The sequence below is a fragment of the Micromonas pusilla genome (assembly GCF_000151265.4).
Source record: "Micromonas pusilla CCMP1545 genomic scaffold MICPUCscaffold_2, whole genome shotgun sequence".
NCBI classification, from domain to species: domain Eukaryota; kingdom Viridiplantae; phylum Chlorophyta; class Mamiellophyceae; order Mamiellales; family Mamiellaceae; genus Micromonas; species Micromonas pusilla.
The window spans coordinates 1,982,162-1,998,051 of NW_003315883.1; the positions used below are offsets into that span (position 1 = coordinate 1,982,162).

At 47.3% G+C, this 15,890-nt stretch overlaps 7 protein-coding genes across 7 annotated transcripts; 3 read left to right on the plus strand and 4 right to left on the minus strand.

The window, feature by feature from the left end:
- The first annotated feature begins 644 nt into the window (after nt 1-644).
- On the plus strand, nt 645-1,778 carry MICPUCDRAFT_55758 (uncharacterized protein). The gene is made up of 3 exons (XM_003056142.1): nt 645-839; nt 913-1,101; nt 1,336-1,778. Exons 1-3 carry the CDS (start codon nt 776-778, stop codon nt 1,701-1,703), a joined length of 621 nt encoding a protein of 206 aa, XP_003056188.1. The 5' UTR covers nt 645-775; the 3' UTR covers nt 1,704-1,778.
- Nucleotides 1,779-1,871: 93 nt separating this feature from the next.
- On the minus strand, nt 1,872-5,905 carry MICPUCDRAFT_55759 (lectin domain-containing protein; the record flags this gene model as incomplete). The annotated part of the gene is made up of 1 exon (XM_003056541.1): nt 1,872-5,905. One exon carries the CDS (start codon nt 5,903-5,905, stop codon nt 1,925-1,927), a length of 3,981 nt encoding a protein of 1,326 aa, XP_003056587.1. The 3' UTR covers nt 1,872-1,924.
- A 1,491-nt stretch (nt 5,906-7,396) lies between these two features.
- On the plus strand, nt 7,397-8,857 carry MICPUCDRAFT_55760 (uncharacterized protein; the record flags this gene model as incomplete). The annotated part of the gene is made up of 2 exons (XM_003056143.1): nt 7,397-8,067; nt 8,110-8,857. The coding sequence occupies 2 exons, from the start codon at nt 7,397-7,399 to the stop codon at nt 8,285-8,287; spliced, it is 849 nt and encodes a 282-aa protein (XP_003056189.1). The 3' UTR covers nt 8,288-8,857.
- Nucleotides 8,839-9,669, minus strand: MICPUCDRAFT_4259 (ATP-binding cassette superfamily; the record flags this gene model as incomplete). Its single annotated transcript, XM_003056542.1, has 1 exon — nt 8,839-9,669. A coding segment is annotated over one exon (831 nt), but the record flags the coding sequence as incomplete, so codon positions are not given.
- A 1,670-nt stretch (nt 9,670-11,339) lies between these two features.
- Nucleotides 11,340-12,825, minus strand: MICPUCDRAFT_31954 (uncharacterized protein). The gene is made up of 2 exons (XM_003056543.1): nt 12,766-12,825; nt 11,340-12,698 (listed from the first exon to the last, which is right to left on the minus strand). Exons 1-2 carry the CDS (start codon nt 12,792-12,794, stop codon nt 11,993-11,995), a joined length of 735 nt encoding a protein of 244 aa, XP_003056589.1. The 5' UTR covers nt 12,795-12,825; the 3' UTR covers nt 11,340-11,992.
- Nucleotides 12,826-13,484: 659 nt separating this feature from the next.
- On the plus strand, nt 13,485-14,051 carry MICPUCDRAFT_7177 (uncharacterized protein; the record flags this gene model as incomplete). The annotated part of the gene is made up of 1 exon (XM_003056144.1): nt 13,485-14,051. A coding segment is annotated over one exon (567 nt), but the record flags the coding sequence as incomplete, so codon positions are not given.
- A 247-nt stretch (nt 14,052-14,298) lies between these two features.
- On the minus strand, nt 14,299-15,784 carry MICPUCDRAFT_55764 (uncharacterized protein; the record flags this gene model as incomplete). Its single annotated transcript, XM_003056544.1, has 1 exon — nt 14,299-15,784. The coding sequence occupies exon 1, from the start codon at nt 15,331-15,333 to the stop codon at nt 14,299-14,301; it is 1,035 nt and encodes a 344-aa protein (XP_003056590.1). The 5' UTR covers nt 15,334-15,784.
- Between the last annotated feature and the right edge of the window lie 106 nt (nt 15,785-15,890).

The following is a 15,890-nucleotide window of genomic DNA, read 5'->3' on the forward strand; positions in this document are numbered from 1 at the left end:
TAGGGCTAATGACTTCCGGAAATATACCGATACGCGGCTAACAGGGCGTCATACGATTTTCACTTAGCGCAACTCGTCTATTAGTGAGGAACTGGCTGGGGAGGTGAGTCCCGAAGAGCTTCTCAAAGTCTACGAGTACATAATGAGCGACGAGGGGGACAAGTACGCCATGATGTTCACCGACTTGCACCGTAAAGCATCCCTCCAACGTGTACTGAACGTTTGAAGCTAAGAACCTTCGAAGGCATTCTATTTCCGTATAAATGGTTGTACGTTGTACTTCCGGGAGAACTTCCATCCAGAAAAACGAAGGTATTCGAGTAGGGCCTCTACGTACGTGGACAACATAATAATATTTTATCACTTCCGGAAATAGATATCGGATACCTTCATTCGTACGGAAGTACGAAAGTACTTTCGTAGTACGGAAGTACTTTCATAAGTTAACTTCGTACCTTGAAGGTACGAAGGTACACTACACGTACACGTACACGTAGGGCTAACGACGCGTGTATGTTCTACACTAGCTAGTGTACGTATGTACGAAGGTAGCTACCTTCGAAGGTACTAGAGCTAGTCTGGCCCCACCGCACGTGTACATGTACAAATAGTAGTCCTGCTGCTAATTTGCTCACGTCGTACTGTCAGTTCACGCTTATCACGGGGATAAGGCGGGAGTACAGACTTCTAATCAAATCGCTATAAAGTTGGCTCAGTGCAGGCTCTGATCAGAGAACATCCGTCTCCTCTCTGCTCTTTGCAATTCTTCCGTCCAATGGAACCAGTTCAACAGGAAGAAAGGAGGTTTTTGTCCAATAAGAGTGAGAGAAAATTGTTCGGTATGAAAGTCTTTATTGACTTCTTGTAACTCCTCGAAGCCGGCGTGTGTCCTTTCTAATGTTATCGCCGCAGATACTTTTGCGAACCTTTTTGCGCTGATCAAAACCGTCGATAAGCTCGAAAAGGCATACGTGAGTAGTGCAGCAGACAGCGACCGCTATGAAGCGGCTTGTGCGGAACTCATCACAAAGTACAAGACTTTTCGTAGCTCCTGTGCAGACATAGTGCCAGACTTACATCAATTCATGTGGGGCAACCATCGTTGATTTTAGGTGCCTGGCATTTTTTTGCAGTGCTTATAATGAAATTTACATTATTTGAGTTGTCAGAGTGCTGTTGTCGGAGTGGTACCCTTCGAATCGGGTGATGCGACACAAGTGCCCAGGGCGATTTTTCGCGACTTCGCTGTTCCTGAACTAGTTCGTATGGCTGAGTGTTGTTTCAATTTGTCTTGACCGTTTCACACGGCCACGTATTCGCTGAAATGTACATCAGCTCGGCATCGCCTCCACGTGGGTTTTCCAGCGACGATCGAGCACCGCGTAAGTCGCTGCGGTGACCGTGACTCAGCAGTGAGCGTTGCTGAGAGTGTTCATCACTTCATAGGTGCAATGGACACGCTCAAACTGAATATGGCTGCAAAAGATCAAGTCTCCCCTATTCTTTTTGATCTTATTCAGAGCCTCTACAAAGTACCACAACTTCCAGCTGACTTCACTGGCAGGGCTTTACTTCAACGGTGGTTTGATCAGCTTGAACAAATGCGAGCTAGTGACAGGCTTCACGAGGATGAGGTGCGCCAGCTTTTGTTTGACATCGAAAGTGCATACAATACTTTCATGCAGCTCATAGGCCGATCATAGGACGACAAAGAAACGCACTTGATATAGAAAGGGCCACTGCGCGTATTTTGTAGTAAATATATAGTCTAGTCTATTGATACGCCCTCCTTGGAAACATATCCTTCTCCTCGATCTATCTCAAGTAGGTCCTTCCAGAAGTACTTCCGGAAGTACTTCATATACCTTGAAGGTACTACAGAAGACATGCGAGTGGGAATAATGGTTAAAAGCACATTTCACTATTATGAAAAGGAGGTAAAGTTCCAAGAGATCACATCAATGACCTGCCATGTATCCCCTGTCCCACTGGTAAAGCCAACCCATGCACTTTTTGTCTCGGAGCGAAGAACCGTGTCGATGGTTAGAGGCACTGACAAAAGTGGTAACTCCATATTATCCACGTAAATGTTAAAGAGTCCTGGACGCTCGCCTATAAAATGTGACAGATGGCTTGAGGCGCCAGTGAATGATCCAGATTCAAGTGAGCTTGCAATAGCTTCCCAGGTTACGTCAGGAGTGTATGTGATGACTGCTTCATGTTCCAATCCGTCAGTGAAAGAAGGCAAGTCAATAGTGGAACAAAGATGAGCTTCGTGGTGCGCTTGGTTTGGGTTAGGACCGTTAGTGTGCACTGCAACGTGCGGTTCATAAGGCTCTGCGTGGAGGTGATTGTGCCAAGTGTCAAACTCCACTGCAAGGCTGTGGCGCAAACCTTGGTATCCCAAGCCAGGCCCTTTTGTGCCCACGTCAGAGGATGTCGGTCTTGTACTTGTATCGTCGCGAATAACAAATGCAAAACCGTCTCCACCAACCGGTGAACATGAACCATGGGAGTGTGTGTGTATTGCGTTAGTAAAAGAGCGAGACACAGTTTGGACACTTGTGCATTGCTCAGCTCGGCTTGACACAATGAAAACAAAAGAACTTTTCCACCCTCCTGTCACATTTTCCCGGTGATCACTCCATACTGCACCCGAAGAATTACGCTGCGGCTGCGAAATACGCGCAGCTGAATAACATTTATTATGTTGAGTTGTGCCATCGAGATCACTGAAAGAGGGCGATACTGTTTTTACCGATAATATACCAGTTGCGTCTATTCTGAACGGTCCTCGCAGCTGGCCGTATCCATGATCCCCATCCTGCCCGTAAGCATTATACACATTTGCACGGTAGCTATCATACTGACGAGCACCGCCGCCACCATAGTCTTGCATCCACCATCCACCCGATACGCGCCAGCCACCGCCTGACCATGATCGCACCTGATTGACTGCAAAGCTCTCGGCAACGTTGTTTGTAATTGAGGAGTTGTGCCACTGACCTTCCAACCAGACTGACCACGGGAACCATGCTTTTAAACATGTCGGAGGTATCGGTGCACTCTCGTATTCCCATGTGGACGAGCAGGTGCACTTTTGGTCAATCCAACCTGTAGAGACGTCATAAATGTACTGGCTCAGCGGGTTCCAAGTTCCATTTAACAACCCAACTTCATCAACAATTTCTTCCGTCGTGAGAATACCAAGGTAGTTCCCCGGTATCTTTTTGCCATGTAACCTGTGTTTATCTCCTCTCCACGAAGACCCTGTGCAATACGGATAAATGATGTGCTCCATATCCGGCATTGAAGCCACAGGCAAGAAAATGCCCTCGAACTTCAATTTGGTAGAAAAACCATCAACCAATACAGTATTTAATATTCCAGTTTCGGCTGGACTCCTGACGATCTTCCCTTTCGTTCTCTCTTGCCAGAACTTAACACGGGAAGGATATTGGCTTGTCAACCCATAGGATATCGACTGCTGTAGATGTTCAGTAGCAATTTTTGCTACCAGCGTCGTTGGCAAAAGTGGAGTAGACACTTTCTCACCGGTCGTTGTGTCTAAAACGGGAATGCTACCACTTTCGAGTTCAGTCAATGTATATGGGCCTTCTTCTTTACCGAGAACTTTTACCACCCACTCGCGTTTCTTGCGTGTACTCAGAGGCGGCGATGGCTCTAAAAACATGCGACATTCCCCCTTTGCACGTTCTATAAAGGTCGATGCACCAGGCATATTCACAGCTTCATACCAGGTTTCGCTAATCGCGTGAACCCCATCGGCATCTGTTCCATTAGGAAGTACAGTCCATTCTGTCCATGCATCAACGGTGACTGCTCCGTTCGTACGAACAAAAACACACCATCGATCCATCCCAGTCCAACCTCTTCCAGGACTGCTGCAATCATATGGGAATCCATTATCAAATGCACGACACGTGGAACAATCTCCACCACAAACGCCACATCCATCGGTGGTCAGTCCAGATCCATGTATCCCATCACAACCAATACACGTGGATCCATTGTAACCCCAACCTTGACACTCCCCGCACTTGTCGAACAAAGCCTGACCCTCGCTTGTGAAGTATGTATGGTAGTCCATCGTGTACGGGTCAAAAGGGACTTTTGAATCCTTTCCATCTACTAGGACATCAAGGTAGCACTGCGAGGTATGATTATTATCACCTCCGCAAATACAACAAGCATCATATGTGCGTTCAGAATATCTCACCCCATCACAACCACTACACGAAGCGTTCATAAGAGGTTGAGCCCCATTATCCCTGTTATCTTGGCACGCATCACAACCATCCATAATCTTTCCACTATTTGGCACACCGTCGCAACCACAGCAACCTCCCATTCCTCTGTCACAAGCTTCTTTGAAATCATCTGGACTGCTACAACCGCTGCCGACCTCGCCGTTCTGGCCTATGAAATTGAGGTATCGGACATCATCAGAGCCAAAGCAATCGTCCAGGGTTTTACCACTATTGGGTACACCGTCACAACCGGTGCACGTCTCGTTACCTCCGAAGCATAACCCACATTCATCAATTGCAGAGTTGTCTCCACCACAGACACCACAGTCATCAGTTAGCAAGCCACCGTCTGGGATGGGTCTGCCGACGACCGTTGAAACAGAAGAGCCGCAACCCAAACAGGTATGATTGTCTCCACCGCAAAGGCCACAAATATCTCGTGGGTTCGAACGTATATTGAGTGAATACAACTCAGTGTAACATGCGCTGTTGTCATCTGATGCCAGATCTCTAATCATTTGCCAACCAACGTTAAAGTGATCGAGTGCACCTTGGAAAGAAGAGTACACAGTGTTGCTCCTGTTAAAAGAGCTTTTTAGAACAGATTCGCTTTCGATGAACCTGTTCAGCTCGGATTTTCCATTCCAGATAGCTGAACGACCAGAAGCCCAGAAGTACTCAGCGAGCGAATGTTTTAATGGTGGGCCATGGTACATTCCATTCGATAGATCAGCCCAGTGCTCCACTCGGTCTACACACTCGCAGCAGAAGTTAATGATATGATAGCCAAAGGGCACGCCACCACAGTCGCAACACCAGCTATGCGTATCAGGGGCGTACAGTGGGCAGTTATGGCCGCCGCAGACACCACACGCATCCACCTCGCCGCCAGAGTTCGGCAGGCCATCACAGCCGATACAACCAGCAGAGTGCTCATCTGGAATTCCTTCACGTGAGAAAATAGACCCAGTAGGCTCGCGACAAACACTGCAGTCATCAAAGAGCTGATGATCATGAACATGATTTGTCGCGGTATCACCACCAATGCTTACACAGTGCACACAAGTTTCATTAAATTTATCCGAGATTTTGTAACGGTTCAAGCACTGTCCACAAGCATCAAATAGTAAATCAGAATTCGGAATCCTGTCACACCCCTGACATGTCGTCGTGTCCCCGTTGCACAGGCCGCACGCATCATTCACTTTCGAATAAAACGTTCCCATGCCAGCATACAGCAGCGGCGATTCATCAGTAACCGCATCTATTTGAAACGAAGATTCGGCTCTGTGAGACAAGTCGCAGATGACGACGACAAGCAATAAAGAGCGTAGTGCAGTGAAGGCTTGTTTGGCAGTACAAAGGCGTCCGCGCAAAACATTTGTAGTCTCAGGGGGATACGGCAGTAAACTATCACGACCATTGATGTTGTTTTGAGAAAGGTGGCGAATCTGACTGGCAACTTCATACCAGGGCGCAGATAACCCTCGGCGCCGTGCGCAAACGCGTTGGGGCGGGGTGAAAAGTTCGCTGACGAAAACGCCGTCCTCGCGTGGGTTGGGTGCCGACTCACGAGAGCGGCGTAGAGAACGCAACGTGGTTAGAGCGTCAGGTGGCACAGGAGACCCGCCCATCATGCCGAGACTATCCCAGGGTCGAGGGCTACCACGCAGTGCCCTTCGTTGTCGTTTCTTTCGCGGTTAAAGGCCAACACAGGCGACAACACCAAAACAGAACTTTTAAAGATGCCTGCGAGGGCGGGAGATCTGCAAGGTGTCAAAATTTTTGCCGGCTTCAAATTTACCCCCCTCCGGAGCAGAGAGTGGAATACACGTAGTGTACACGTAGGGCTAGTAGGGCTACAGTACGTGTACTGTACGTGTAGACGAGCTGCTTAGGTATAGAATAGTCCTCTACGTAATTCGACAAAAGCCACCTAAAAAACGTACTCGTGACAAAAAACACGTACAAAAGTGTACGCGCGAGCACCCGCGCGCGAAACACTACTCCTCCGCGCGCGATGCACGTCTGCGCGCGAAACTTTGCGTGATGCCAGTTCTAAGGCATGCGCACAATGCTACGGCGGGGTTTTTTGACTTTCGCGCGCGTCGCGAAGAAATCGCAGATCTTGCCCGAAATCGCGCTTCGCGACGATCGCGTACCCCACTCGCGGCAGAGAGCAAGAACGCAAAATCCCCGGCGTAGGAAGTTCGGCGTTGAAGCCCGGAACGCGATGGTGCAAAAGAAAATCCGTTTAGATCTCATTCGAGGAAGGAGTAGTGTTTCGCGTCGAGGATCAGCTCTTTAAGAATTTGCTTCATCGTGCCACAACGCCTGGACGGGCTGTAATATCATGATATTGAAGCATTTTCCACTATCGCCCACGCCTCTTTCATCTCTTCTTTCAAGAACATGTCGAAAGTTTCGCGAGTTTTAGAGGCCTGGAAGACGGTTTTCGGACACCTAAGGACCTTCTTAAAAGAATGTCGCTGAGAGGTCCTAAAACCGCCTTCTAGGCCTCTAAAACTCGCGGAACTTTGAGAGGGCATCGGCGACCTATGGACAACATCGTGACGAAGTTTCAAATCAATCCGCCCAGCGACGGCGCGTGGGCGCGTACGAAAGTACGAAAGTACTTTCGAAAGTAGGCCTAGCCCTATGATACTTTCGAAAGTACCTTCGTACGAAAGTACTTTCGTACGAAAGTACTTTCGTACGAAAGTACTTTCGTACTTTCGTACAAGTACAACTGTACTTTCGTACTTTCGTACTTTCGTACTTTCGTACGAAAGTACTTTCGAAAGTACGAAAGTACTTTTTTGCCATTTGTATGCGTATTCAGCATCAATTTCGTACTGAGGTCACGCTCCGCTAATTAAATTTCCCGTGCCAAAAGTACGAATTTTGTGTGCGTATTTATTATCTCAAAAATCGTACTTTTGCGCGCGCCCACGCGCCGTCGCGGCGTTTATCAATTTAAAACTTCGCACATTTAAAACTTCGTCATGATGTTGTCTATTAAGTGTAGGCCAGCAAGTACTTTCGGAAATTTCTCTACGCAATTTCTCGACGGACACTAAACAACAATATACATTATTCATCTATTGCTCCAACATTTTGAGCTGATGAGTAGACAACGGCTGAAGCGCAGGAAACTGAAACCAAAACCTCTCCTTCAACCTTTGATGGTAGGTCATGTCTTACACCTACGAAGGAGGGTTCCGTGCACCTTTTCAATAAAATGCCGACATTATGTTGGAACCACGAATCAAGTCATGACAATCTCAAACCCACTAGGTAGCAATGTCATTTTGACCTATTGTGCTCGTTTTGTGAACGTTCCCTCTCACTCGAAGTCCCTAAAGCGCGCGAGACAAACAACGTCCGAGTTTCATAGGATTCAACGTGAGCTAGACATTGCCAGGCGTCGTGGTGGTCGGCAACATATAAACAATTACCCAGTTAGGGGCGAGCAGCATGAGCTAGATCATGAACTCTCCATAATTGGTGGAAGACAGGCATATCAGGAGGCCTCACTCTTGACCACAGGCAGGCACCGTACTTGCAAATGGGTGTTTTCGATCATAACAAAATTGGGACTTCGCCCAAAGAAGAGTCAGAGCCCTCTTGAAGTACTTGAAGTTGGAGCAGTGAACACGCAGCTCTTATCTGTTCCCTGGTTATCCGTCCGCGCAATAGACATTAAAGTAAGCTGTTTATCTCAGATAATTCTTCAGATATTTTACTCAACAACGGCCGTACTTTATGCAGGCACAACACCCACAGATAGAACAATGTGATTTCTTTGATATAGTTCCTGGAGGCGATTATAACGCAGTTGTGATGTCTATGGAATGATAACACTTGAACAACTCGCTCTTCTCCTGCTAAACATTATTTCCCAGGTACTGAACTGCATACCTTCGCCACACAAAAGAGGACAGATGCTTGCACTAGCACAAAGACATCTACGACCTAGAGGTCTTTTGTTTCTGATGGTATGGCGTGCCTTGTGACGTGTAATATGCTTCAGCGTATATACACATATTGCGTCTGTTCTTCAAAACGATTATTCGATACTACCGATATTTAACTCTACCTCGAGTTACTAATAACATACATTCCTGAATACTGCAATTCAGATCCCTCGAAGTTGTATGGAAAATTCCACCTATTACTCTTTTGACACGCTAACATTTTGTCTGGCAAATATAGGAATGACGGCAAGAAAATGCCGATGATACTCGTGTCCGCGATCTGATAATCCTTCATGTAAATGATGTGGCATTTGCTTGTTTGGTTCGTCCCCTGCCACCAGCCTAAACCCGAAGCTTTCCCCAAAAGTCGCGTTCTTTTGTGCTCAACGTGAGAGCACTGACTTGAAGTGCAGTTAAACTGAGTAAAGTGCTTCGTAGATATTCTTTGGTCAAACTCATTAGCTGTCTTTGCGAGATTTTTTGAAGCTTTTAACCCCCTCAATATAACATCGTGCTGAACTTCATGTATTTAAGCTGGAAATCTACCTAAAATCATTTCAAAACTTTAAGAAATACGTAACAAATGTTGAGAGCGCCAGCAACGCAGTGCAGTCGAAAGCACGTGAAGGTGAAGCTGACAAAGAATTCGAGAACTCGTGTCCAGAAGAACTGTCAAAACCTCTCGCACAGAGGGCTTCTGAGACTGCTGCCGAGGTTAAAAACAAAGTGTTGAGAGTTTGCAACAAGATCGAGCCAAAAAGAGCTACGCAAGCAGTTAAGTTTAACCCATGCCACTCAATTCTGCGCGAAACAAGTCCCAAGCATATGTTCCTGATCTCATCGAACACTGTTGTTGTGAACCGCATCGAGAATAGTAAAGTGAAAACGATTCCATCAACTGGGACTCCTATCAAAAGCAGAGGTTTAAGATACCAACGAAGCGCCCAAATCATGCCCTCAGGTGTGGTGGTGCACAAACTCAGCTGCGCAGACTGCAGAGCCGTGAAAGCAATACAAGATGCGCTCATCGCGAGACTGAAGTTCCTCTGTGAGATCTGAAGTGGGCCAAAGTGGAACAAAGTATTGTAGTAGCAGTTTTTAAAAGTTGGAATGTCCAGTAAGCCCTCATAAAAAGCGGATGGTTCGCGAGGACCAACCAATGGAATGACGCTTTCGGATCCGAGAACAGCAATGAAGAAAATCAGCGAGCAAACCTTTGTTACCACGCTTAGTTGTGGGCGCCATACTCGATATGGAAGTGCTGCTGCTGTCGAGAAAGCTAGTACCAAACAAACAGTGCTTTTTTCTGCAAGTGAGCCCCTTTGAGGTAGCAGCAGCATCGTAGCAAGCCATGCCTGCTTCAAGCGAGGGTCTAAACGATGCAGTGCGGAGGAATGGTTCGATACATAAGTTCCCAGAGGAATCGAAGGAAACTCGAGAAAATTGGCAATAGTCTGCTGAATAAGAGGGAGCTCTGTGTCACCAGTGTTTTTTTTTAGTTCCCACAGCGTCTCCACTCCATTTGCTGGCTGCTTCGTACTATGGTGCTGGACAACCCTTAATTGCACGGGGCTTCGGTACACTCGGTACAGTGATCGCACTCGAATATGATTTGACTTCCATATCGTAACCTGACCCCCGCGTCTTTGTTGTCCTGCCGATTTGAAGCAGAAAGTATTTCGCATTTCGTTTCGTTTTAGTAAGTTGGTACAGTCGCGAACACATGGACTCTTAAAAGAACAATTTGACGTCCAAAAAAAGATGATCAGACCATTCTCCTACAATGAGTAGCCACAAGAGTTTGTCGAGTTACCGCCGCGAGAAAAAGAAATAATAGCGTTTCGAGGAGAATATGGGAAGAATTTGAGGGCACCATAGAGTCTGAAGTCGATAAACCTTACGTGAGTCTTACGTGTACGTGTACGTGTACAGCTGTACTGTAAACCGTTGTATGTGTACGTGTACAACTAGTGTACACGTAGTCTAACGCGCGTATCATCATTTCCGGAAATAAAATTCTAGCTATTTCCGGAAGTACACTAGCCACTCACTAGCCCTACTGTACAACGTTGTGCACGTACACGTTTATTCGTGTACAGTAGGGCATTGATAATAGCAAATTGTACAGTACACGTACGTGTACGTGTACACGTAGCCCTACGTGTAATATCGAAGAAGATAATTTTATCAAGTATCATACTGTACATTTAATTTATCGGAATACTGTACACGTACTGTACTGTACGTGTACGTACACGTATGTAGGGCTACAGTACGTGTACTTTATTACGAAGATACAGTACTGTAGATAAATAGATTTACCTTCATAAAGTTCATGTATTTTCGTGCATGTATTAAAAATACTCATTGTAGTACGAAAGTACTTTCGTATGTACTTTCGTACTTTCGAAAGTAGTTGTACTTTCGTACGAAGGTAGCATTTGTACGTACGGAAGAGTTTTATGATACGGAAGTAGTTGTACGAAATATTTGTAGCCCTACTTTCGTACGAAAGTTTCTATTTTCAAGTAAAACATTTAGGGCTAGCATGACTATCATACGTATTCAGCAGCAGCAGGTAGTTGTACTGTACGTGTACAGTAGTCCTCTACGTAATTCGAAAAAAACCAGCATAAAAACGCACACGTGATAAAAACACGTACACGTACACGTGTACTGTAGGGCTACAAAAGTGTAAGCGCGAGCAACCGCGCGCGAAACACTTCAAGGATGATGGCACACTACTCCTTCCTCGAATGAGATCGCGACGGATTTTTTTTTGCACCATCGCGTTCCAGGCATCAACGCCGAACTTCCTGCGCCGGGGATTTCGCGTCCATGCTCTCTGCCGCGAGAGGGGTACGCGATCGTCGCGATTCGTGATTTCGGGCAAGATCTGCGATTTCTTCGCGACGCGCGCGAAAGTCGAAAAACCCCGGCATAGCATTGTGCGCATCCCTTAGAACTGTAGTCGTGCGAAGTTCCGCGCGCAGACGCGCATCGCGCGCGGAGAAGCAGTGTTTCGCGCGCGGGTGCTCGCGCGTACACTTTTGTACATGTTTTTCGTGACCCAGAGTACACGTACACTTTTACTCACGAGTACTGTACGTTTTTTTGCGAATTATGTGGAGGACTACCTAAGAGCAACTTTTAAGTTATTACCGACTGTGACAGGAAGCAGCGCGATAGGCGTTTGTTTCATCGAGCGCTCTCTGATTCGCATCTACTCGGCGTCGCGCGCGCACTTTTGCGGCTGTCTTGCTCTGGTCACGTATAAGCTTTCCACCTGGACTATAAATATCACTGAAACTTTTACTTCGAGTACGTTTCACTGCTGCCCACCGTGTAGTCCCTCCCGTACACGTATCTTTAGCAACCTCGACGCCGAGAGCGCGCCCGGCTCTTCTTCCGTCGATGATAAAGGCCGGGCCGGCGGAGGCGCTGATGATGATGAGCCATCGTTTGAAAGTATGGGCGCGACCAATACGTTGTTTGTAGCAAAGAGTCGGCACACTCTGTTGTTTCTACAGCCCGAACACCATAAGTCGTGGTCGTTTCCTCTTTCACTTTTGCAGGACTTCTTCTTCGGCCTTCCCCTATCGCGAGGAACACCTAAGCGAGAAGTTGCGGCAACTTGTGCGGCCTCCTCGGCGAAGAAAGCGGTGTCGTCCATGACTTCAAGCTATTTGCTCATACAGAACGACCTTCGCAGTTTGGCTGGTCGTTTCCAAAAGCCTAATAAGCTCACTCTACCACAACTCGTCTCTCTGCATACTGCACGAACAACTGTCGCTGAAATTCTAATGGATTGGAGACAAGCGACGAATCTCTGAGGTTCAGGAACTCCACTGCTTTTGTCCACAGTACACTGCAAAAGTTTTTGTTGGACACCACTCTGCACTCCAACCCCTCCTTGGCTGCTGCTGCAATAACACAGCTCGCAGCGTGCCAAACAATGCCCAGTCCAAATCCTATAGCAAACCCAACGCATACCTGCTCAAACGAGTGGTATCCTAAATGGACTCTACTCACAGCAACCACAAAGGCAACGGGCCACGACGATGAAACTGAAGCAATGACGAGAGGATCCAGCCTTTGTAAGTGCAGTGTCGTTATTGAGGTCTCATCCCCCCTCAGTCTACAGCCTCGGAGTCTACGGTAAAGGTGAAGTGAGTTTATCGTTGCGGAAAACGCAGCTAGTTGTGCGTGACTGGATGGCATGCCGTACGTGCCACAAAAATCTACCACAGCACACGAGCTTGGACGTGGGTCCTTTGCCCACCACTTTAATATTTGAGCAACGACTTCACAGAAGAGCGTGCCTGCAAGCGTTAGAATGTCCCACAGCTCCCGTCTTGCGAAAAAAACGCCGGAGGTGGCAAGTATACCGGCAATCGGAACGAGCGATGCGACTGCCATGAGTGAGCCCACTACGTCGTCGGGTGGGTAGCTGTGACGTGGGAGTCGGGTTCAGGGATTCAGCCGACGTTCGCAAGGGGAGGGAAATCGTGACGAACCGGACGTATGTTAAATTGAAAGGCTTCATGAATATCGAATGTTCATATGGTTGCCGTGCGGTCTGTACACCGTATATCTTGCGTAGTCGGGCAGTGAATCAAATTTCCGGTGGTAACATCTAGAGGCCAGGTCAGATAGCTCTACGTGTAGGGCTACATGACTGCTACATGTATGTGTACAATAAGTCGATCCTACATATTTATGTATGATAAATATCCGGAAGTACACGTAGGCCCTAATATTCATAGCCCTATCATATGTAGTACACGTAGGCAATCCATATTTAGGGATAAGCCTGCATAAAGTTGTTTATGATATGGGTATTTTAAATAATATGATGAGTGACAACTTAACTGATGAGATAGATATTGTATCTTCGAAGGTTCGTACTTCCGTATCTCGTTCGGTACGTAACAGGGGATAACTTTTAATATGATAGTAAATAAATAATGAGTAAGTAAAAGTTTACTTAGTTTTTCGAAAGGCGAAGACTTTTGCGGGTCGAGCGAAATTAGACCGTCGATTGTGAGTTAAAACTGCGGTACCTTGAAATATTTATTTATTTACCTTTTTTTCCGGCAGTCTTGTATTTACTTTAGTGTCGAAATTTTAGTAAGTTATAACCCCTGGTACGTAACTAATGCTACGCAACCCTACCTCTTGCTTGCGAGATTCTTTATAAAGCCCTTCAATCGTGATGGAGCGCTTAACAGTTAATAAGGACGATGAAAATTTCATTCGCAGCCGGCTGAGGACGCAGACGGCGACGGCGAGGCCAGGAGCTGATCCGCCCCTGAAAAAGCTATTGAAAAAATACGTAGTTTACTTCGACGCACTGGCCTCTGGGGGTAGAGAGGACAAGATGGCGAACGACGCACAAAAAGAAGCCTTCCTAAAAGATTCGGTGAATTTTGATCTGGCGATGGCAAGGACTACGTCTGTTGTGAGCGCGAATTCGGGAGAGATGGACGCCTACAGGGTTGATCACGGTAACGTCCGCACGTCAATCTCAAATGCAAAAGGGGACATCGAAGCACTGAAAAACGCACTCGATGGGGCGCGGCTCGAACGGCAGCATAAGGAAGAATACGAAGGCCTTCGCCGGCTGTGTGTTAGATACCCGCGACGAGAAACGACCGAGGCGGCAAACGCGACACTCCGAGGCTCGATACGAGAGCTTGAGGAAGCCAGCGAATCCAATATTAAGGTGTTAAAGCTCAGGAAAAAACAGTTTACGACGCTACTCCACGTCGTCAACGAGCTGACTGAAGAACTCGAGCATGAGGGTGAGGAGTTCGATTGCGCTGGTTGATTCAAATTGTTTAGGCGAGAAGAGCACAAGAAAAGCATAGAAAGACGGGCGGATGATGACTCGACGGCGTCGTCTGAACGCTCTGATTGTTATTATACCTCACTTTGTGACCATATTCTTGATCAGTATTGTTATAATCTCATTCACTCAAATTCAATAACAATTATAATTCGTCAGTTAATCCTCCAGAGGGTAACAGTGATCGATAGTTCAGAACCTCTCAACCCCCCCCGTTATCGTTTTCTTTCCGCTTTTTACTCCCGCTGCCATCTTCACCCTCGAACGCTCTAGTTGACGCCACAAGCGCGTTTCGCAGTCGCCGCTTCACCTCGCCGCTGCAAATCCGTGGCAAACCCCCTCTTATACCCCCAATTTTCAGCTCGAATATGTCGGTCACCCACATTCGCCCAGCGTCGTCCACTTTCGTTGTGATGTTTGCGCGGGTGATGTCCATAGGGAGTTCGTGAAGTGCAGACATCAGGTCTGGAAGTAAACCACGACGGTCAATGGTGTGAAATTTTATGTAACAATTATCATTTCTCAGGTCGACACTGAATTTTATCATGCCGTCTTTGGTATGCATAGAGTCAGTGGAAGGGGATGACGTGCGCGTGTGTGGGACGTGTTCAGGTTGAAAATCGACGCCGAAATCGCCACCACCACTGCTGCTTAATTTTGCTATTCGTCTTCGCTGTTTCTCGACCGTCACAGTCAATGTCCTTATCAAATTTATCGTGTCCTGCAGAACTGAGAATTTCGACCTTCTTCTATCTTCCCCCTGAGCTGCATCCTGCTCCTCACCGCCAGCAGGAACGAGACATCGCAGTTCATCGATCATCGCGTTTATCCGGTCGCGACGCTGCTTCTCTGATGCACCGTGGGAAACTCTCGTACCGTATCCATCACTTGCATCACCTCGAACAGGCGAAACAGAGGAACGCACTGTCGGTTTCGACGATAAATTCTTTTCAATCAATGGGTTCACAACCTTGTCCTGTTTACTCGAATTCAGCGTTTTTTCAACTCTCTCTGAATCACTGGTGTATGAAATGTAACGCGTTGAAGGCTGAAACTGGAGACTCGTGGTGGAGACGAAGTGCGCACGGGCTAACCCGTTTACTCCAAACTCCACGGCAGTATTGAGTGCTTCTTTCACGTGTTGAGCCCCACCACTTCCTTTTGTATCTCCACTGACGGCGCCAGCCACGTTCACTTTCCCTGCAGGTCGACCCCCCCCCTGGTTGGAGATGGTCATTTGGTCCTGTGAGACAATAGGAGCCAGCGTTGAAATGTGAGACTGTTCGAGGCTCGGCTTACTGGTCACTCCAGCTACGTTCTGGGGGACACTCGCAAAGCCTAGGTCAACGTGATTTAGACTGCCTACAACTGCGAAGTGTCATGAAGGACGAAGAGATAGGAGACATGTTAGTGATATGCCGATGGTTGGCACGCGATCGAGTATCACAAATAAGTAGAGAAACGGTTCGTTGGGGGCCTACAAAGCGCCGCGTGGATTGGGGGTAAGTGACTCACGATCAGAGGCCGTCGCTGCGTAACTTGTGCTTTCAACAATGCCTAGGAGTTCATGAAGCTCGCTGTCCGTAAAAGTGTTACCCCCGTCATTTGTATCGAACAAAGACGCGAGATCACTCTCGTCCGGCATCACGCGTATGTTCTCCATCGCTAGTTCGGGCGTGGCGACGCCGCTTACACGTTTATAGAAGGTACGAAAGTACTTTCGTACAAGTTAGTGGAAGAGCACTGGAACTTCCGGAGTACGTGTACACGTACAATATCGATCATGATAATAAA

Bases quoted from the DNA above. Each gene is read 5' to 3' on its own strand.
- MICPUCDRAFT_55758 (XM_003056142.1), top strand. From the start codon at position 776: ATGGAACCAGTTCAACAGGAAGAAAGGAGGTTTTTGTCCAATAAGAGT. The intron at 840-912 runs GTATGAAAGTCT...TTATCGCCGCAG, and splicing joins GAGTGAGAGAAAATTGTTCG to ATACTTTTGCGAACCTTTTT. The intron at 1,102-1,335 runs GTTGATTTTAGG...AATGTACATCAG, and splicing joins ATTCATGTGGGGCAACCATC to CTCGGCATCGCCTCCACGTG.
- MICPUCDRAFT_31954 (XM_003056543.1), bottom strand. From the start codon at position 12,794: ATGAAGCCTTTCAATTTAACATACGTCCG. The intron at 12,699-12,765 runs GTTCGTCACGAT...CCCACGTCACAG, and splicing joins TTCAATTTAACATACGTCCG to CTACCCACCCGACGACGTAG.